The 21,534-nt window shown below is 44.0% G+C and overlaps 1 protein-coding gene across 1 annotated transcript; it reads right to left on the bottom strand.

The window, feature by feature from the left end:
- Nucleotides 1–2,946: 2,946 nt before the first annotated feature.
- On the bottom strand, nt 2,947–12,187 carry Pde6h (phosphodiesterase 6H). The gene is made up of 4 exons (XM_021165740.1): nt 12,123–12,187; nt 7,264–7,432; nt 5,421–5,461; nt 2,947–3,238 (listed from the first exon to the last, which is right to left on the bottom strand). Exons 2-4 carry the CDS (start codon nt 7,395–7,397, stop codon nt 3,162–3,164), a joined length of 252 nt encoding a protein of 83 aa, XP_021021399.1. The 5' UTR covers nt 7,398–7,432; nt 12,123–12,187; the 3' UTR covers nt 2,947–3,161.
- Between the last annotated feature and the right edge of the window lie 9,347 nt (nt 12,188–21,534).

Below are 21,534 nucleotides of genomic sequence, written 5' to 3'. Positions count from 1 at the left end.
GTTCCAGGCTCTGTGTCATCGATCCTTCCACTGTCCCTCCTGTAGCATCATGTCCCTGATCCTTCTCCTCCCTGGCCATTAGATATGTTTGTGCAATGGTTGGTCCTGGTTGTCGACTTGACTAGATTGAGGGATAGCTAGTGGATTAGAAAGGCGTGTGTCTGTGATAGTGTTTCCTGGAACAATCCGATAATGAAGATCTGCGGTACTGAACAGATTAGTCCCATGATCAAATTATAATATAATCTGAGAGTGTATCAAATTATAATAATCTGAGAGTGTATTGAGAGGTGATGGAAGTGGAGGTGATATCTAGTTGGAGGAACTAAATCACTAGGGGCATCCTTGGGGCCTATATATCCCTGTATCCCACCTCTCTCCCTGCTTCCCAACTGCCACGATGATGTGAGCTGTCTCACACAATGGACTGAATCCTCTAAAAATGTTGGCCAAGATATGTGTAGTCCCTTCAAGTTGTTTCCCGGTATTTTGTCCTGGCTATAAGAGAGGTAGCTAATACAGACCCTTTTCTTCAGTCTGTTTTGTTGACATTGTTTCATCTTTAGGGGGGGAAAATCCCATCTATAAAGTGAATTAAGTGTGAACCAGGGCCTTGTGCAGCTGAAGAACTAGACCTCCCTACTCCAAAGACCAACCGCACAGCAGGACTAAGGGGTGGTGGCTGTCAGGTGCCACAACTGACTCATGGTGTCTGGAGGGAAGACAGGGAGGCCAGGGGGGAGTTTCCTGCTGCAGTGCAAGCCCACATTCCCCTGCTGTCTCCTTCATCAAACACTTCCACTTTCAAGTTTATATTTTGCATTATCGTCTGTTTCTAGCTTTATGGCTAGAAGATTATTCAGCCATTACAAAGTAATTGTCATAGCACTGGCGGCAGGGGACAGGCTCATGAGAGCTGAGTCCCTCTCCTGAGTCTCCCCTTTTCATGCTGAAGTGCTGAAGGCCACAAAGCCATTTATTTTACCACCACTGTGAACCTCAAATTATGGAATTCAGGCAAATTGGAGGGTCTAGGGGTTGAGTTTCATGCAATTCACTGATAGCCTCAAGAGAGAGATGCGAGCCTTCCCTACCCATCCTCCTCTTTTCCTTCTCTTCAGTTAATTTCCTCCATTCTTTTACCACACATTACAAAACTGAAATGAAGAAATTCACGTTCTCAGCAACAAAGCCTAAAACCACAGGTGGCGCTCACTTGCATTACACAACTGCCTTTAAAAAACAGTTGTGGAAAGACAGCTATGTGCACATGGCTTTTAACACAACTTCTGGGGTGAAGTAAACCGGCACTTTACTTAGAGGGCTTTTGTGTCAGTCTGAACTTCATAGCCTCGGGAGTTTTCTCACTGGTGGTTTAAAAGTGGTTTGTTGTAGATTGCAGAAAGTCAACCAATAGGTATTCTGATAGCTGTGAGTCTCAGAGTAATTGGGCAGAGGAATTTTAATGAATGAATCAAAGGGAATTTTGTGGAACCAGAGCCCTAAGCTCACATCTTCAGGGTTCTGAGTTTAACTCTTCAGTCTTTAAGACTGAGTGAGAGCAGCAGGCAACCTCTGAGGTAACCTACTCGGATTTAGTAAAACTCCTAGGTAAAGGATTTTCCCAATTGCAAAGTAGAATTATTTCTTGACTCTTAACACTAGGCTGGCTCTTTTGTAAGCCTTACTACTTACTTCCTGTGTGGCCATGGCTCCTTTAGACATTTGCATACAGTGTTTAACACAGCTCCACTATAAAAATCAAAATTCCTCTATAGATAAGAAGGGAGGCTGGGCAGTGGTGGTGCACGCCTTTAATCCCAGCACTTGGGAGGCAGAGGCAGGTTGGATTTCTGAGTTCGAGGCCAGCCTGGTCTACAGAGTGAGTTCCAGGACAGCCAGGGCTACACAGAGAAACCCTGTCTCGAAAAACCAAAATTCCTCTATAGATAAGAAGGGAGGCTGGGCAGTGGTGGTGCACGCCTTTAATCCTAGCACTTGGGAGGCAGAGGCAGGTTGGATTTCTGAGTTCGAGGCCAGCCTGGTCTACAGAGTGAGTTCCTGGACAGCCAGAGCTACACAGAGAAACCCTGTCTTGAAAAACCAAACCAACCAAACAAACAAACAAAAAAAGCCAAAACAAAAAACAAAAAACAAACAACTTAAAAGGAAAGAAAAGANAAAAAAAAAAAAAAAAAAAAAAAGAAGGGAGGACTGGCCAGGCATGGTGGCTCATGCCTTTAATCTCAGCACTTGAGAGGCAGAGGTAGGCGAATTTCTTAGTTTGAGGCTAGCTTGGTCTACAGAGTGAGTTCCAGGACAGCCAGGGGTACACAGAGAAACCCTGTCTCAAAAAAACAAAAACAAAAACAAGAAGGGAGGACAGCGATGTAAACCATTACAGAATACTCTTCCCCGAACATGACATGACTACCGCCATCTTAAAATCAGGATGGCTATGCTGTCAGCTGTCATTAAAAGACTGGGCCTTAAAACATCCCTTCATGGAGATTTCTCAAGGGGAGAAGGTGGCACCTACTTCAGTGGTATAACTGCCTGTAAGTTACTCCTGCCTGGAAGTAGCCCCTTACTCAGAGTCTTAGAAGTAATCATAATTAAAGTCACCAATTAAGTGAATTCAACTTGAGTGGAATTGTTTCCTGTGTGTCACTGGGGGCCCAGTTGATTCAAAGATGTTTGTTCAGATTTCCCCGGATGTATTACACTGTAATTTTGTTTTGTTTTTTGTTGAGGGATGGTCTCACATCTAGCTAGTCTGGAACTCTCTAGGTAGACCAAGCGGATCTATAAAAATTCTATTAGAATCTTTCAAATATATTAATGCTATCCTATAATTCTACTACTAACATAGGGAGTGTCCAGCCTACATTTAAACAGATTATGGAGAAGTGTGGACGACTTCAAAACAGCAGATAGAAAAAGGTGTAAAGTTGGGGAAACCCCCCAAAATCTGCCTTTTTATTCAACAATGAAACTGAGCTACCCTCCAGGAAAGAACAGGTACCATAACTCACGGGTCAGGGCCATATATGGTCCTTCTAAATACTGGATTTCAAGACTCAGACAGACCAATTAGGTAAAAGCAATGACACTCTCAAGAGCAGCAGTTGCTCTTGAGAGCAGCCGAGCCTCTGGGCTCCTCATATGATCCCGAACTGAGCAAGCTCATGCAGCTCCAGGTGGCTGAACGCTTCCCAGGGACAGATGACCGTGATATCTGCAAGAGACAGAAGAAAACCTCAGCCAACCACACACCAGCGGGAGGACCTGCTCCTGTAAGAAGACAAAGACACCCTCGGAACAGTTACACTCCTGCACGCTCCATTGCTAGGAAGGCATGGGCAAGAACCCCACAGCCATGGAGGATGTAAATAAACACATAAGAAACACACACACACACACACGCATGCACACACACACACGCACACACACATGCACACACAACACACATGCATACACACACGCACACACAACACCCATGCATACACACACACACATGCATGCACACACACACATGCACGCACACACACACACACGCACACATGCATGCACACACACACGCACACATGCATGCACACACATACACACACATGCATGCACACACACATGCATGCACATACACACACATGCATGCACACACACACATGCCTGCACACACACGCACACATGCATGTACACACACACACACATGCACACAGCAATTTTATTCCTGAATGCTAATACTTGAAAGAAATCAAGATGTCCTTCAACAGAATCCCCTTAAAATAGAACTAAATGAGCTACTGTGGCTGGAGAGATATTTCTGTGGTTAAGAACACTGGCTGCTCTTTCAGAGAGCCTGGGTTCAGTTCCCAGCACCTGTAGAGTAGCTCACACCCATCTGTAATTCCAGTTCCAGATTATCTGAGTACCTCCTTTGGCTTCCAATGGCACCAGACACACACGTACATAAATGTAGGTAAACAAGCATGCACATGAAAGGAAAAGAAATAAAAGAAATGTACAATTGAACCCTAAGAAGACACTTAGATAAATATTGCTAAATGGAAAGAGCTAGGACAGGGAAGCTTAGCGCTGTATTATTCTAACTCAATTACATTTCAGAAAATGTGAACATAAGACCCAGTAAAAAGTCCAGTGGTGCTCAGGAAGGTGCAGCTGCGGAAGGAGGCGTTACCAGGTAGAGATGAGGGAATGTTTAGGATGATGAGAACAATCTATATGACACAATGATGACAGTTGCACGACCTTACATGAGCACTAAAACCCTTAGAACCATATGGCACCAATGAGCCTCAAACTATATGTGCTATGGGCTTTTGTTAAGACAGCAAGAATGATTGACAGGTAGCAGCTCATCACACTTGACGGATGTGCCAGACTCATGCATTGCGTTAATTACAGAGAACTGTGTAAAGGCAGGAGCGATGGTGACAGGAGTTCTGTGGGCCTTCTGTTAAATTCTTCTTGAAATCTAAAACTTCTTTAAAAAAAAAAGGCTGTTAATATTTATTTATTTATTTATTTAGAGATAGGTTTTTTTTCTGTGTAGCCCTGGCTGTCCTGGAACTCACTTTATAGACCAGGCTGGCCTCTAACTCAGAAATCTGCCTGCCTCTGTCTCCCAAGTGCTGGGATTAAAGGTGTGCACCACCACCACCCATCAAGGCTGTTAATATTTTTAAGCCACTGTCTTATCTAGTGAAGGGAAATAGTCCAGCCAACTAAAAAGATTGTATCAGATACACTCAATATATGCACCCCTGTTCCTGGTGCTATGTGCACCCCCTGTTCATGGTGCTGTGTGCACCCCCTGTTCCTGGTGCTCTGTGCACCCCTGCTCCTGGTATTATATGCACCCCCTGTTCCTGGTGCTCTGTGCACCCCTGCTCCTGGTGCTGTGTGTAGCATGTTCCTGATGCTATGTGCACCCCTGTTACTGGGTGTGTACCCCTGTTTCTGGTGCCACAGGACGTGAAGAAGAGGAAGTTGGTGAGTAAGTAGTAGGTCTCTGGGCAGAGTGGAAGGGCTTTCTAGACCTTGTCTTTTTTCCCAGTTCCTAAAGCTCTGGCATTCAGTCTGCCTCAGACTCCTCTTCTGAAAAAATGAAGTTGGTGTGGATCAACTCTAAGCATCTCACACTGCCCAAGCCTACAGCTGGCTGCAGCATGCACTCAAGGTTGTTTAATAAACAAACAGAAGTCATTACCTCAGGCTTACGCTCATTTCTTTTATCAACTTTGCACCTAGGTACCCACAGACTTAAAATGTTAAATTAAATCGCCATCTGTCTTTCTGTCTTCAAAAGATCATATGCTGTGGGTGCTGTAACTTTAAACTGTCCCTTGAAGATGGGAATGTCAGAGGCCACTTGCTCGGTTAAAGGTGTTGTAGCTCACCTGTTCCTAGCCCCTCCATGCCTGGGATGTCATCTCCAAACCTGTGCAAAAAACAGATGAGTAGAACAGATGAAATATCAACTGAGACCAGAGGCGAGGGGCCCGAGAAATCCTCCTGGGAAGCTGTCTTCATAAAGGAGAAGAAGTCCTACGTGTTTTATTTGAGAAATTTTGTCCACATTAAACTAGAGCCAAAATGTTACTCTGTTGGGGGTTCAGTGTGTTCTCAATAGGAGTATAATAGGAATAGCAGTGCTCTCTCCCCTAGAGACAGCATGAGACAGGAGGATGCCCTCAAGCCTGAATTAGTGATTGTCCTGATCACCATTGTTCTGGGGTTACAGGCATGTGTCCCAAACCCAGTTTATGCAGGGCTGGGAGCTGAACAGAGAGGGCTGTCTTCAGGCCAGGCAGGCAGGCAAGCACCCTACCTACTGCCCCCAAGTTTCATATAAAAATTTGTACTGTGTTGTGTCTATCTCTGTGTGTTTGCATCTGTGTGTCTATGTCTGTGTGTCTGCATCTGTGTGTCTACATCTGTGTGTCTGCTTGTGTCTGTGTGTGGATGTGTGTCTGCTTGTGTCTGTGTGTGTCTGCATGTGTGTCTGTGTGTCTGTGTGTTTTTGCTTTCATCTCTGTGGGTGTGTTTGCATCTGTGTGTTTGCCTGTGTCTGTGTGGGTATGTATATGTGTCTGTGTGTGTGTCTTAGTGTCTGCTTGTGTCTATGTATTTGTGTCTGCATGTGTGTCTGTGTGTCTGCATCTGTGTGTGTATGTCTACATCTGTGTGTATGCCTGTATATGTGGAAGTCAAACAACCATTTTGCGGCGTCAGGTCTGTTTCCACCTTTCTGTGGGTGGGCTCTAGGGTTTCAACTTTGAACACGTGCATGGCTTAGTAAGTGCCTTTACCCACAGAACCGTCCTTCAAGCCCTCAATCTCCACTCTTATAGATGTCCACTTATAGATGTGGCTAAGCAGTAAGACAGTCATTAACTAATTAATCTACTGCATTCCCAGCATCACATTAGACACAGAGCATTAAGGAAAAACCAAATTTCCTCTGAGTGATCTTAGCCCCAATGAAAAGACATAGATCAGTCAGTGTAATATAAACTAGCACAAGCTATGATGGCTGAATGCATCATTAGAGAAACACGAAAGTGATGATGTAATTTAAGCTGCAGTAAAAGAGAAGTTAGCATGTGGGGTATGTGTTGAAAATACAATTTTTCCAAAGAACGAGAGAGTAAAATGGAGAACTAAGAAATAAGACATGAAGATAAACAAACAAAAAAAATCAAAAATAAAACAAACAAACAACAACAACAACAAAACCACACACCACTGCTTTCCGGAAATGACTAAGGATTCAGAATTCCAGGTTAAAGCACAGGTTATGTCTACATAAAAGAACAGAGAATGGGCGGCTGTACGGGATCAGTGCTTCTGTTGCCATTATTCGAGTTGGGCAGCTCGCTATAGCCTATAATTTCAGTTCCAGGGGATTCAAAGCACCCTTTGCTGGCTGCTTCTGACACCTGCACTCAAATGCATATACCTCCACACAGACACACCACACACACATAATTATAATAAGCTTTTAACATTTATTTTTCAAAAGACAGGGCAAGAAAAATCTGGGAGGTCAAGTTAAAGGTCATTGTGAAAAGCTCTATTTTCCTTTAAAAACTGGCCATTCTCCCCAGGACTTACAAAGCAAGGGATATCAGGAATACCGACAGGATGAGCTGGAGAGGAAGATGGAGGGTGTGGCTGACGGCTGAGTCTGCGTGGTTGCGCTCAGAAAACGACAGCCCTCCCTTTCCATCTCCCACTTACCCTTTCACCCCTTTCTTGGGAGGCTTGCTCTTGAACTGTCGAGTCTGCCTCTGCTTGAACTTGGGGGGCCCTTTGCGTGGGGTAGTAGGGCCCTGGCTTGGTGCTGGAGGACTCAGGGAAGAGCTGTCACTCATTTCGGTCCTTGAATGGCCCGTGCTTTGCTTTCAGGCTTGCAGGAGATGGAAGGAAATGAAGACCCTTGAGGCAAAAAGACAGTTATCAGATATTTGGAGCACTCTAACTCAGGAGCTTGGCATTTTGTGTTGACACACGCAAGCCAGAAAAGTTATTGTTAGAAAATATGCTACAAATCAATGATAATATACAACAGAGTGCAGTGAAAACAATTAACTAAGAGATTTTGTCAACTAAAAGATTTTGATAATAAAACAATTAGATATGAGGGTTGGACAATAGCTCAGTTGGTACAGTGTTTGCCCAGCACATACAAAGACCTGAGTTCAATTCCCAGCACTGAAAAATCAGGCCTGATTGTGCATACCTGTAATCCACACACTGAGCTGATAGATGCAGAGAATCTGAAATTTCAAGGTCATCCTTGGCAATATAGTTAGTTTGAGGTCAGTTTCAAATACATGATTCCTTGTCTCAAAAAAATCTAGGTATATGCACCCCCCAAAAAATCCAATATTTAATTATAATATTATATTTCCTCTGAAGGGAATCCCAGGAAAAATAAGGACATTATCTGAAAGCTGTGATTATATTTGAACATATTTGAAACATATTCTTCATTCAGCTGCAGACTAGCCCACCTCCAAAAGATATTTTCCACAATGTATTCTTCTTCCTTCCCATTCTTTGCTAAATCCTCAGTTAACTCAGAGACTTCAATCAGGTCTGAGGGTGGTAACATGGCCATCTGGACACAAGCATTTCTAGACTGTGGGCAATAATGGATACATTCAATGTGGCCTGAAACAAAGTTGCAGAAGTAGAGGATTGGATGCTGGGATTGGCTAGCCAATGCCTTTATTCTAGGGCTCCCTGTCCACATGGAGAGTCCTCAGCCAAGTTTCCCTCAGATGTCTTCAACAAAGTCTCTGTGCGAACTATGGACCTATCTAACACTGCATACCCAGACTAATTTGGCTGCAGACTTCTACCTCGCTCTAGAAACATAAACCATAGGAAAAAACACCGACAACGCTAAACATAAAAATTAAAACTTCAAGGCTAGAGAAGCGCCCAGAGGTTAGGTAAGAACACTTTCTGCCCTTGCAGAGAACCAGGGTTCAGCTCCCAGCATCCTCATGGAGGCTCACAGCCATCTGTAACTCCCAGTTCCAGGGATTCTAACCTCTTCTTCTGTCCACCAATGGCAGCAGGCACGCACACACAGACACACGTGCAGGCAAAACACCCATGAACATAAAGTAAAATAAAAAATAAAAATTTAACTGCTGTTTCGACCTAAATTTTTTCTCATAGCTGTTCCTTTTCTTTCTCGACATTCAAGAAAGTTGACCTTGGGAAGGACGTGTCTGAAAAGCTCCAGAGAATTCACAAATAGCTTTAACCCTTTCCTTCAAAGCAACTTGTTTCATGACGCAGTGCCCAGGAGCCACTCTGCTTAAGATTAACCTTCCACGAATACTGCTGATGCTCTTAGCCTGGTCCTGGCCCTGTCTGGCTTTAACTCAGATTTTTACTCCACACGTCCCCATAGCACTCTGATGTCCTCTGATGTCATATACAGGGTTTCCACCTCGTGGTCTTTTCTTTGGACTCTCAAGGTGCTTGCTCTTTCTTCTCTCTCTCTCTCTCTCTCTCTCTCTCTCTCTCTCTCTCTCTCTCTCTCTCTCTCAGGTAACACTCTTGCCTTCCATTCTGAGAGCAGTGCCGGGGAGGAGCTAGGCTGCTCTTGCTCTCCTTCCTTTCTGCCTTTATCCTACTGGGATGTCCCTTGTGTGTCCCCTTTTCAGAGTGAAGGAGACATTTCTACAATCTCACTACCTGCAGTCGTACTTGACATTTAAATGAGTTTGCTGTAAGGGTTGTTGGTTGAGTGGTTGGATAGTGTGGGGATTCAGGGGCCATCCTGGACTGTGAGTAATGAGATCTGACCTCGTGAGTATTCCATCAGACCGCGGAGGGAACAGTAGCTGCCTACACCTCACAATGCCCTCGGTGGCTTTAGGGGGGAGCATTGCTAGCTCCTCTAATGACTGAGTCTAATTCCTGTGCAGTGGGCCTTCTCTGCCCCTGTCAACAAGCAAGATTTGTGACTCTCCCAAAGTGTGGCTGGGAAAACAGGAGGCAGTGGTGAGCAGCCAAGGGCAGAATCGCTCTCAGCGTGTGCGACCAGTGCCAAAGCCACGGGGTGAGGGTAGGGGTGGAGGTAGGTGTGGGGGTGGGGGGCTGGAGAATCGCTCTCAGATCAAATTCAGATCAAAGTCTCCAATTCTTTCAAAATAGTAATAAATCATGAATCGTCCCTCTCCAAGTCTGTAGAACCTACTAGAATTAAGATTACCAAATAAATAAATAAATAAATAAATAAGTAAAAAAAATTAGTGAAAATATATCTAAATTTTTATTTTTTTAGACAGTCAAAATTACCTGGGAATTTTATATTTTATCTGGAAACTTTTTTCATGGAAACAGTTCAAAATATAAAGGACTAGGTTAACTTTCATTGGTCAAACTCCCGTCTAGAGGGAATAGCAGGAGAAAGTGAATTCTTTAGGGTCAACTACACATGTAGCTTTAAATTCCTACTCCACAAAACTGACTGTCCCCGACAAACGTCACACTCCTTTCTAGGCCCCATTCCTTACAAATGAATCAAAGGAAATTAAAGAATCCTGATGTAAGTATTGTGTCAGATCCAAAGTGTTCAAAACTAGACAGTGTATACTAGACCCTCATGAGAACAAGAAACCATGTGAACAGACATAGGTCTGCAACATGTGTCCCCTCTGGAGTCCCCTCTTTCCCAGCCAAGTGCTGAGGGGTCCTTATTCTGCACTGTAGTGGAAACTGTCATCGGCCCTCATCGGTGGCTCCTTCAAATTCCCCAACTATTAATTTATTTGGTCTCTAAATTCTGCTTCAAGAGGCTTTCACTGAGTCACTTAGACTTCTCACAGCATGTCCCAGGAATTAAAAATCTTAAGATTTGCGCCTCCTCAGCATCCTTCCTCCTTTGGCACAAACTCCCTTTGCATGTTTATGTAGTTTTGAAGGTGCACCTTCCACCTCTATACTTGGACAGTAGTACTCAAGTCTAGTCTTAGGTTTAATGTGTTATGTAAATAGGACTCAGGGCTGGAAAGATGGGTAAATGCTGAAGAGCATGGACTGCTCTTCCAGAGGACCAGAATCTACATCAGGTGGCTCACAGCTGCCTGTATCAGCAGCTGCAGGAATATCCAGTGCCCCTGGCCTCAAGTATCCGTGGCCTCCAGCCTCCACAAACACTTGCATACACACACACACACACACAAACACACACACACACACACACACACACACACACACACAGAGAGAGAGAGAGAGAGAGAGAGAGAGAGAGAGAACCTAAAAAATGAGGACTCCTCACAGACTTCCACGGTAGGTGGACCCTTGGTGTTTGCTCCGTGAAAGACCTCTGCTCTCTGAGCTTGATGGGGATGCTGCAATTTAGAGTAGCTGAGAAACCCAATTGATCCTTACGGAGTTTCTGGAACAGATTTACCCTCTGGGTCTCTGCAAAGCCTTGGGGAAATCAGGACAAATATGACTCTTTCTTTCCTTGGAAGAGAGTCCTATTGGTTGTAGACATCACCAAAGGCTGTGACTTCTGGAATATGTGTGTGTCATTTCAGTCCTGAAGTCTAATGTGCCCACACTGAATATCAGACTTGACTTTAGTTCACACTTAGGTCCCTCTGAGTGTCAAGGAATCCATCCCTGTATGAGAACCTATTTTTTTTAATGCAATATTCATCCTTCCTGCTTCAGAGATTACGAAACGCTCTTCTGCAGAAAGAAGGGCTGTGTCAAGGCACAGGGTGTTGGGTACCCAATGCAATGATGCTCAGCTATGCAGAATTACACAGCTCAACCTTTCATGAGAAATGCACCAAAAAAACCAAAACCATTGGGGAGGGATTGACACAGGTTCTCTGATGCTCCTTCATCACCCCAAAACTCCAGATCGCCTCCTCCTCAGCAAAGATAAATAGAAAGATAAACAGATGCATGGTTAGTGAACTGAAAAAGAGAACCAGACAGGGCACTACCATTTCTTCCCCTGATAGGTAAGGCCCATAGATGTTACCCATGGTTTCTCTGAGACAGAGAGATTCAAGTTAAAGATCCAAACAAGAGCCAAAATGAAGCCACTAAAAGACAATCCATCATGTACCTTGTTTCAGAATAGAGCAAACAAACATTTTGACCTCAGAGGGAGAAGGCAACGTCACCCACGCTGCCCTGCGGTCACCCCGATGCTTGCTTTCTCCCCACGCTCACACTGTCCCATCAGCCTCAAGGCCATGCCAGGAGTAAAGAACTATTTGTGCTGTGGTTGCGTAATGCCTCAGATCCATCCTTTTCCAGAAAACTGTTTGCCAGGAAGCCACAAACAGGGAGGGTCCTTCTCGGTACCTTGTGAACAACTTCAGTAATCAAGGTTTGCAGTGAACTGGCAATAACCGCATTCCACGCACCAGTTTGTCACATGACATTATGAAAAGGTTTGAGTGTGTTCTGTCCCGAGTTCAACCCCTAAACTCAGGTCGGACCCACAAGATCAGAGTGTTCTCTTCTTGTATGTTCTGTTGTTGCTATTGTTTTTACAGCCAATCAACCCTCCAACACATTTAGTTAGTTCATATTGTGTTCAGACTTACCACGAGTTAAAATCCCCCAGAGCCGAATGTGTTCCCGTAAGTTGTCTAGTCGCTGACACAAAGATCTTCTCATCCTGATATATATCCCTCCTGCCACTTAAGCCCAGCGTCATAGGCTTAGGGCACCAAACCAGATGCAAGGAAGGTGGAGGGAGGTGGGGGGAGGTGGGGGTGTGACTGAGACAGACTTAGGAGTTGTCTGATAAGGATGCTTTTACCAAATGACAGGGGCATCTTCTTGCAGTGAAGACACATTAAATTCACAGATGCATAAAATGTTGATAGCCCAGGCAGATGTTCAGGTTTTGATTCAATATTATTTTTGTTTCACTCACACACACACACACACACACACACACACACACACACACACGAGGCATAATTCTTATAAGACTGTACATATCTAGAGCAAGCCAACTCTCATGTCCTCTACCACTATAAAGATTCTGATCACAGAAACGGTAAAATGGAAGAGTAGAGAATATCTCTGGTTAAATGGCATTGTGTATACTTCCTCATAGACATGAAGCATAAAGGTTATTCATTGAAGCTCGGTGACATTTGATAGGGAGTGAGGCCAAGAGATTTCCAGGACCTTAGAACAGGTGATTGAAAACCAATCACTAGATCATACATTTTCATGATTTGTAGGCTGTCGTCTAATTACTACAGCTCTTGGCTCAGTCCTCACCTGGCATCCAGCTACTAGTATTAATTTGTGTGCTGCCTTACATAAATCTTATGTAGACCTTAGCTCACAGGACACTCAACCATTTTGATAATGTTATCATACAGAAAGTCAGGGACACATTCAAAATTGCTTATAAGGTTGGTATTGGAATCTGGAGCAAGTTGGACACTTGTAAACCCTGAATATTCAATGCTCTCTTGACTATCTCCTAGCCATGCAGATAAGGAAGGAAATGTATATTCCCTGTCCATTTCTACACTCTGCCTTAGAACTAAAGTGCGCCTTCCTCGGATTTCTACTTGCTAGAGAACTGCACACCTCACGGTGACAAAGATAGAAAGCCATTTGTCCTCCCAAGGCAAGGAAAGATTCTTAACCCACAGCGCCGAGCAGATTACAAGAGTTGCTAAGCAGCTTAAGAGTCCTTTGTATGCTCTCCCATGCTCTTTGCCAGCATTAGAGCCATTCTGAACACTACAATTTTTATGTAGAACAAGCAGAGGGTTCAATCCTGGGCTGGGTTCCTCCTCTCTCCTCAGAGGCTGCAGGTCCATTCGCATCTCCAGGAACATCAGGCTTAGATGATTACTTCATTTTTTTTTCCACTTCCTGAAATGAATTCACAAAGGTGGCGGCATGGAGAGCTGTAAGGCGAGTAGGTAGGTGTTCCAGAATGCTGTTGCTCAAAGAGCAGCACCCTGGAGAGTTGAGCAAGCGATAAAAGTACTCGCTGTCCGAGCATGAGGGCTTGAGTGCAAATATCCAAAGCCAGGAAAAACTGGGCGTGGTCGAGTGTGGGTCTGTATCCACAGTACTGCTGGGGGCAGACAGGATGCACACATGGGTTTGATGGCCACTAGTCAACTCCAGGCTCAGTGAGAGACTCTGACTCAAGGAAATAAAGCAGAGAGTGATAGAACAAGTACTCTGGGTCCTATGTCCATAGGCGTGCATGCTCACACAAACACACATGTGCTAACAAAACTCACACACATACACGCATGCATGCATGCTTGTACAGTACGTCCCAGACTCCTGATAGAGTATATTGGCATTTTGTCTAGGCTCTGCCCCACAGTTACCTGGCAACAGCCGGTGTGCCTGACTCACTATAAAAGAGGCTGCTTGCCCCCTCCCCACTCTCTTGCTCTCGTTCTGTCCTCTTGCCCCTTACTCCCTCTCTCTCCATTCCTTTCCTGCCTCTCTCTCCATGTGCTCATGGCTGGCCTCTACTCCTCTACTTCTCTCTCTCTCTGCCTTTCTCTGTCTCTACTACCCTCTCAACTCCCCTTCCCATGCCCTGAATAAACTCTATTCTATACTATACCATCGTGTGACTGGTCCCTCAGGGGGAAGGGATGCCTCAGCATGGGACCGCAGAGGCACCCGCTTCCTCCACACCTGATTACACCTCCACCAAACATGTTCCTTCTCTCCTTATCTTTTTATAAAACACAACAGGGTGAGCTTCAGTGCCTGCTGCCGATTTACTGCATCCACTTGCATAATGTCAAGGCCTACACTGACCTGTTAGCATGGTAACACTTGAGAAGTGCTGTCCCAGGCTCAGATGCAGCACTTGTTGCTCTGGGTGAAGACTGTCCCCTTTCAGAGTCACCATCTTCTCATCTGTAAAAGAAATGGTTGCCAGTGGCAGGATCGTCCATCCAGCACTCTTAGGACAGCCCATGGCCATAGGAGAGAGTACACAGCTGACACTTTCTTCTAGCTTTAACTCTGTGGTGGACTTTTCACTTTTCAGTGGTGGGTACGTGTATTTAATAGTGAAAGTGTAAAATCCAGTAGGAAGTTCCAGAGCTTCTGAATGGCTGTTGTAATGCAGAATGGCTGTTCTAGCGCAGAATGGCTATTCTAACCACATAGAAGCCCATTGAAATGTGTGGACTTTGGGTCTGGTTTAATTTTGGTGTGTGAACTTTTTCCTTGATAAACATCAAATAATGTTTTAATTAAAAAATAAAAACAGAGGCTAGAGAGATGGCTCGGCAGTTAAGAGCACTTGACTGCTCTTCCAGAGGTCCTGAGTTCAATTCCCAGCAACCACATGGTGGCTCACAACCATCTGTAATGGGATCTGATGCCCTCTTCTAGTGTGTCTGTGTTTATAAATATAAAAATATAAAAATACATTGATAAAACATGAATACATTAATAAAACATAAATACATTAATAAATAAATAAATAAAAAATTGTTGGAGAGCTAGCAGACCAGTGGCAAGTCTTGGGACCCCAGGAATATGGCTTTAAAGTTCCTGTATTTTCTTTTTGCTTTGTGGATCCTGCCCTGTGTTTGGAAATGTGCAGCAAACAAAACACTCCAAAAGCAGTGAACATATCTCCCTGAAAGCCCATCTCTCTAGACAAATGGGCAGGATGAGTGCAGTCCAGCATGACAGAAAATATGTAGATATAATCTCTATTGCCATCAAACATCGTGGCAATGAGACTTCAGGAAGATGGAGAGGAGGACCCACTCTCTGTCTTGGCTTAGCTCCTTCCTATCTAGCCCATCCTCATGGGCCCTCCTTTTCCTTCACCTAAATAGTGTCAGTAACACTTAAGTGAAATTTTGATTTTATTTCTTTTACCTCCAGTAAGCAATAATAATAATAAAGAGTCTATAGAAAGAAAATTTAAAATATGATGCACATTTTAGACTTAAAAAATAAAATAAAATAAAATAAAATAAAATAAAATAAAATAAAATGTATTTAATGTGTAAGCTGAGCCACAGAACACAGGACCAAGGAGGTTAAAATGGGGCTATAGAAATGAGTCCACGTGAAGAAAGCCAGGGAATTCATCAAGATCGCTTAACACAAACTCATAGAGTTGTGAGAACAAAGAACACAACACCGTCAGCATCTGTGAAGGAAAGAGAACAAAGAACGGGACAGAAAAGGGAGTGAAGGCCTGGGCGACAATTTCACAGACTGGGTAAAAGACATACACACTGGATTCAAGAGCCTTGCAAACCCCAACAGATTAAACTCAAAGAAACCTATGCCAAGGTAGATCATAACCAGATCCCAGAAGTGTCGGGAGGCTGTCTTCAAAACCAAAACCTAGAAGAAGCAAAACACCTGCCCATTAGGGAGCAAACACCTCAGATAACAGTGGGGTTCTCATTGGAAACCAGGAAGGTCAGAGACTTCAAGTTTTTACCGAGAAGACTAACAACCTTAAAGTCTATATGGAATGAGTGTATCCTACTGAACTTACAGGATATAAAGACACCAAGGCAAAGAACAATTAAGCATGTGGGTAACCCAAACTGTGTATGTTGGGGTCTGAGAATCATCACACAAAACACTCAGACAATGATCTCGGTCAAACAGGGCTGATTTACTGAACGCACACACCCAAGACTAATGGACCAGAGACACAGTGCAGAGTCAGGGGCTGAACCCTTAGCCAGAATTCTACAGAAATCCACAAACATGTGTGCCAAGTTACTACACCAACTAAGACTTAGGGATAGGAGACTTCCTTAGGAACATATCTTTGTTGTACAGTTATCCTATTCTTATTGATTGGGATATTCCACTGTAGTGGGGGACTTGCCTTACCTAACATTCATGTCTTAACTTATCAATCAGGATATCAGCTACACATGTAAATGTCTCTTTCTTCCAAGTAGGATGTTAATTCCTAGGGAGGTCTTGGGAAATTAAAACTTTTTTAGCCCACCCCCCCCACCCCCGACTCAGAATGGAAGTCTTATTCCAAATGGCTTCTTATATTGGTATAGGTGTCTCTTTTATGTTAGGGTCTATCCCAGGGACAGCTTGTCGTACACAGGTGCAGAAAGTGCTGCTGGGTGGTTGGTTCTGGTCCAAGCTTATTGTGGCTAACTGTGCAAAGCAGTTCTAACTGACTTCTAGTGTGATTGGTTTCCAAGAACACCAAAGCACAGAACATAACAAAGTATCCAATCAACTCAGGCCTGAGAAAGTTTCCTAGTAACATCAGTAACATCAGTAACAGATCAAAATGGCTGGCTGGACAAGCATCCGTTTCCCAGACCTTACCAGTAGTCTAAAAGAATAACTGAAGTCACTAATCAAAATAAAAAAGAAATAAGAACAGAAGGGATTTGGTAACACTGGGAAAGAAAGGAGCAACAACAAGGGAGCATGATCAAAGGGAATTGTGGGAAGAAAGGAGCTCGGCCTCCCTCAGCAGGGCTGGGTGGAGAGAAAAGCCATTGCTGGGACACTGAGATTGTCTAAGGAGCCCTTTGCTCTCCTCTCGAGTATGTAAGGAATGCACCCATTGTGTTCTATGCAAAGCGCTGCTCCTTCTGTTTCCTTATGAGTCTGTGTCTCCCGAGTCTCAGCTTGTTGGAGAAGGCTGGGGTAACTTTATGTTTTAAAATCTTATTCTTAACGATGGTTCTTAAATGCTTTAACCTCCCTTATAGTCAACCACCAACCAGAGGTCGTGGAAAAGAAAGGATATGGGAAAAATGGACCTGCTTAGAAAGGTTCTTTGGAGCAACTCCCATCTGTGTTGTCTGTAAATTGGCAGTTCAGTTCACTGGTTAGCAGCGGCAGCTTGATCCACTCGCAAACACTTCGTGGATACACCAGCAGTCCAGTTTGGTAGAGTCGGGTTAGCAACAACACTGATACGACCTAGCAGAGACAGACAGGCCTCAGTCTCAGCTTGAGTCAGGAGGAGGGACCAACAGAAACATCAGAAGCTTTCAGCTGTGCCTCTCTCAGGGAAGTGAAGATTTTCAGAAGATTGGAGATCCACAAGCTTTGCACAGCTAGCTGTACCAGCAAGCCAAGCTCTCTCCATCATTCTGTGGAGACCTATTTGAACCCTCCAAACATCACATGGCCATCACCTGTCTTGCCTCAGCTCGTGCATCCCATCACCACGTGTCCTTGGAAGCGACAACAAACTGCAGCACACCACCAGAAATTTTTGGTGTGTTTTTCTCTATGGTGTCCTGACAAATGTACCTCAACTACGAAATATAAAGTGGATAAATATGTGCATGTTGTTATCAAAAAAAATCCTTTGTCATGTGTCCTTTCACAGACAGAGATAGATTTAGCAGAATATCCTCTCCCCTGTGTCTGCTTCAGCTGAACATTTCTTCACAAATCTGCCTTAGTCTTTCACCTGTGTCCACTTTAACAAAACGTTCTTTCACATGTTTGACCCAGCAAAACACCATCCAACCAACTTTCCAAAGAACCCCGAAGTTTCTACTTCAAGCTGGCCCACTGGCAGCCATAAGGGCTATCTCTGTTGGATGGAATTATTCTATGCGTCACATCATTGGCCATTGGCTAGTGTCATTTTAGAAGTCTTTAGGTGATGTTATATGTGATCTATCAACCAGGTACTGAGGCCAGGACTCTGAGCAAGGTGACCAATCAGTATAGAATTCCTCTAAGAGGGTTGTAGATGGGCAACCCTCTATGATTTTGTATCAAGAAGTAAAACTGACAGGGATATCATTAACCAAAACACAAAAAAAGGAAGACAAGGAGACGTGTGTGTCTGGGGTGGGGGGTGGGGTGGTTAGGGAGACTATTGATAGTTACAATGTATATGATTCACAGTCATTAAAATATCTATACTCTCTGGTTTCATTGGTAACATTCTAGCACGTCAGAACTACAGCCCTAGAAAATAAACCAGAGGTTGAACAAGGTAGTCAGTACTGCAGAGGGAAAACAAAAGGGATATTATGAGAGATACAGAACCTGGTACCTGATATATAACTGATGTACATACCAAGAAAAGTACACCACAAAGAAAGAATTATAATTTTGTTCCTTTAAAAGTCAATGTAGTAAGCATAGAGTTTAAAACTCTATGTGCCATACATTTATAATCTTTATAACTTTTGATCCTTTCTGACAGAAGAAGGATTGTTGGTTCAGTGTGGGGAAGTCATTACAGGGCAGGTAGCAAGTAATTAAAAGATTAGCTGCACTGTAAGATGCTTAACTTCAGGGTTAATCCCTAAGCTCTCTTTGGTGTTTCTGAAAATATCCATGAAAACAAGGGTTCAATCCGTGTTTCCTTCTGTTTGGAGCCCCCTAGACAGGGTTCCTCACTTTTACCAATGCACATCGAGCCCAACGGGAGCATTCTAAACACAAAAGTGAAGCCTACAGCCTGGGTCCCTCGTTATATAGTGTTCCACATTTTGATTAACGAGAATAGAAATTTGCACCTTGAAAACAGGAAACTTGTTGCTTTAAATGTAATATCCTCTTCTAGAAAAGAGAGGGTAGAGAGTACATCAGAAGTCCTTCCACGAGGCCTGATTTCCCAAAGCATCAAAATCAGAATAGATGACAAAAAACTCTGAAATGTACAAACCAGTGCCTTTAATGGGTTTATAGACAAAAAATGCTTAACACATCTAATACATGTAAAGAATAGTACACGGATGTGTTGGCATTGAGTCTAGGCTCCACCTCACAGTTACCTGGCAACAGCCAGGTGTGCCTGACTCACTATGAAAGGGGCTGCTTGCCCCCTCCTCACTTTCTTGCTCTCTTGCTCTCTCCTCTTGCTCTTGCTCCTGCTCCCCCTCTCTCCCCATTCTCCCCCCCCCCAGGCTCATGACTAGCCTCTACTCCTCTACTCCAACCCACCCCTCTGCCTTTCTTTCAACTCCCCTCCCCATGCCCTGAATAAACTCTATTCTATACTATACCATCATGAGGCTGGTCCCTCAAGGGGAAGGGATGCCTCAGCATGGGCCCGCTGAGGCATCCCCATCCCCAGCACCTTACCTCGCCTCCACTAAACATATCCCTGGCCTTCTCTATCTTTTTATAAAACACAATACGATGAACAAGGGGATTGATTGAAATCAATCCATGTAATTCATCCTATTAACAGAGCAAAGAAGAAAACTGATGTGGTCTACTCATTGATGAAGAAAGCACTTCGGGGGCAGATAACAAAAAAGCAAGGCTGTGTGGAAAAAGCCATACACATCCTTATGCATTGCTTATCAGGAGGCCTCAAGGAGCCCAAAACAAGAGTGGCTCTCGCCATTTCTCTTGGTCACCCACCAGAACTGTATGGTAAGACCCTAAAGCTGAAGACATCCTGTGCCCTGATTGTCAGATTTAAAAGAATCAAACTAGAACTGAGCTGGCAAGTTACTCCCTGGTACTTGCTTTTCATAACTGAAGGTGATATGCAGGCTGCTGGGGTTTGGGGCAGGAGAAGGGCACTGTGGTCTTACCCAGCTGTGAGCCCCATAGCTTCCAATAGCAAACCAAGAGACAAGGTGCAGCAGAGTCGTAGCTGTATCTGGCTTGAATTTTAAGTGATTGCACCTAGGCTTTGAAGAAGCCTTTTGTTAGTAATTATCATCATAGATTTTATGGGGTTGTTCTTTTTTTAGGGATTCTCTCAGGCTTTACATAACTTAGGGACAAGCATGGCCAAACAGGAAGTCTCCTGTGGCTGACTATTGCTTAAGGCAACGATAATTCTTTCAAGACAACCCCTAGATCAGATAAGAGGTTTTGATATTCAGAAACTGACTTGCTTAAAGATGCCTTTTGTACAGTAAAGAGGCTCTGCAAAATGGGGTTGGCATTCAGCCCTTGAGAGGCTGAACACCCACCACCACACCCACCACCTCAGCCACCACCACAGTCAATTCTCTCTCATAACCCAGAACACCCGACAGGCAGCATGGCTTTCCCACCGATTTAATAGTGGCCCAACTGATATGGAAATGAGTAACAGCTTTCTAGTTGAATTCCGGGCCCAGTCCACAGAAAGGAATTCATGTTTGGTACTGTAAGCCGGATTTAAAAAGCTCGTGACTGGAGTGGTCATAGGCCCTAGGGGAATTTGCTGCTGTTCTACAGAATAGAAAAGGCATCACACTGCCTCTAGACACCTGAGTGTGTTAGGCAATCGCTAATCTCAGCCTTAATGAGAGGAATACAGGGAATGAATGCAGTGAACATGGGGACTCCTGTCTCCCCACAGCTCTGAAAACAAGGGACAATTGAATATTCTGCCCTAAGCAGGACATGTATACCACTGGTGTCACTTCCATGAAGGGGACAAAGAAGCCCAGACACCTCACAGAAGATGATTCATACATGACAGACACATAGGATGTTCACTAATGGATATGTTGAAGAACTGTAAGATATGACCAATGAGAATCTCTTAAAAAAAATGGAGACAGTAAATGCTGGCAAGGATGTGGAAAAACTGGACTGCCTGTATATTGCAAGTAGAATAGAAAATATTCCAGTCACTGGGTTTGGTATTGTCAAACAGCTGGTGGATGTTTTATAAGTTTTCTAAAGTTAAATATGAATTTCTTATATGACCTAGCAATTGCATTCCTAGGCAATTTCTCTAGGGAAGTAAAAATTTAGTTCACCCAGAAACTTATGCCCAAATGTTCTGGTGGCGTTATTCATACTTGCCCCAGACTGGAACCTATCCAGTGTTCTGACAAGTAAACAAACTGTGGTATGTTTGTACCATGCAACACTGAACATCCAGCCCTGAATGAGGCTCAGAAACACACACACACACACACACACACACACACACACACACACACACACACACACACACACACTGTTAGCATTTAGTCTAGGCCCCGCCCCACAGTTACCTGGCAACAACCAGTGTGCCTAACTCACTATAAAAGGGGCTGCTTGCCCCCCGCCTCACTC

The sequence above is a fragment of the Mus caroli genome, chromosome 6 (genome assembly GCF_900094665.2).
Source record: "Mus caroli chromosome 6, CAROLI_EIJ_v1.1, whole genome shotgun sequence".
NCBI classification, from domain to species: domain Eukaryota; kingdom Metazoa; phylum Chordata; class Mammalia; order Rodentia; family Muridae; genus Mus; species Mus caroli.
This window is presented reverse-complemented; position numbering and strand designations above follow the sequence as displayed.

Excerpts from the sequence above, each read along its gene's own strand:
- Pde6h (XM_021165740.1), bottom strand. The coding sequence starts at position 7,397 with ATGAGTGACAGCTCTTCCCTGAGTCCTCCAGCACCAAGCCAGGGCCCT. Across the intron at positions 5,462-7,263 it reads CCCAAGAAAGGGGTGAAAGG|GTTTGGAGATGACATCCCAG; the intron begins GTAAGTGGGAGA and ends TTTTTTGCACAG. Across the intron at positions 3,239-5,420 it reads CATGGAGGGGCTAGGAACAG|ATATCACGGTCATCTGTCCC; the intron begins GTGAGCTACAAC and ends TGTCTCTTGCAG.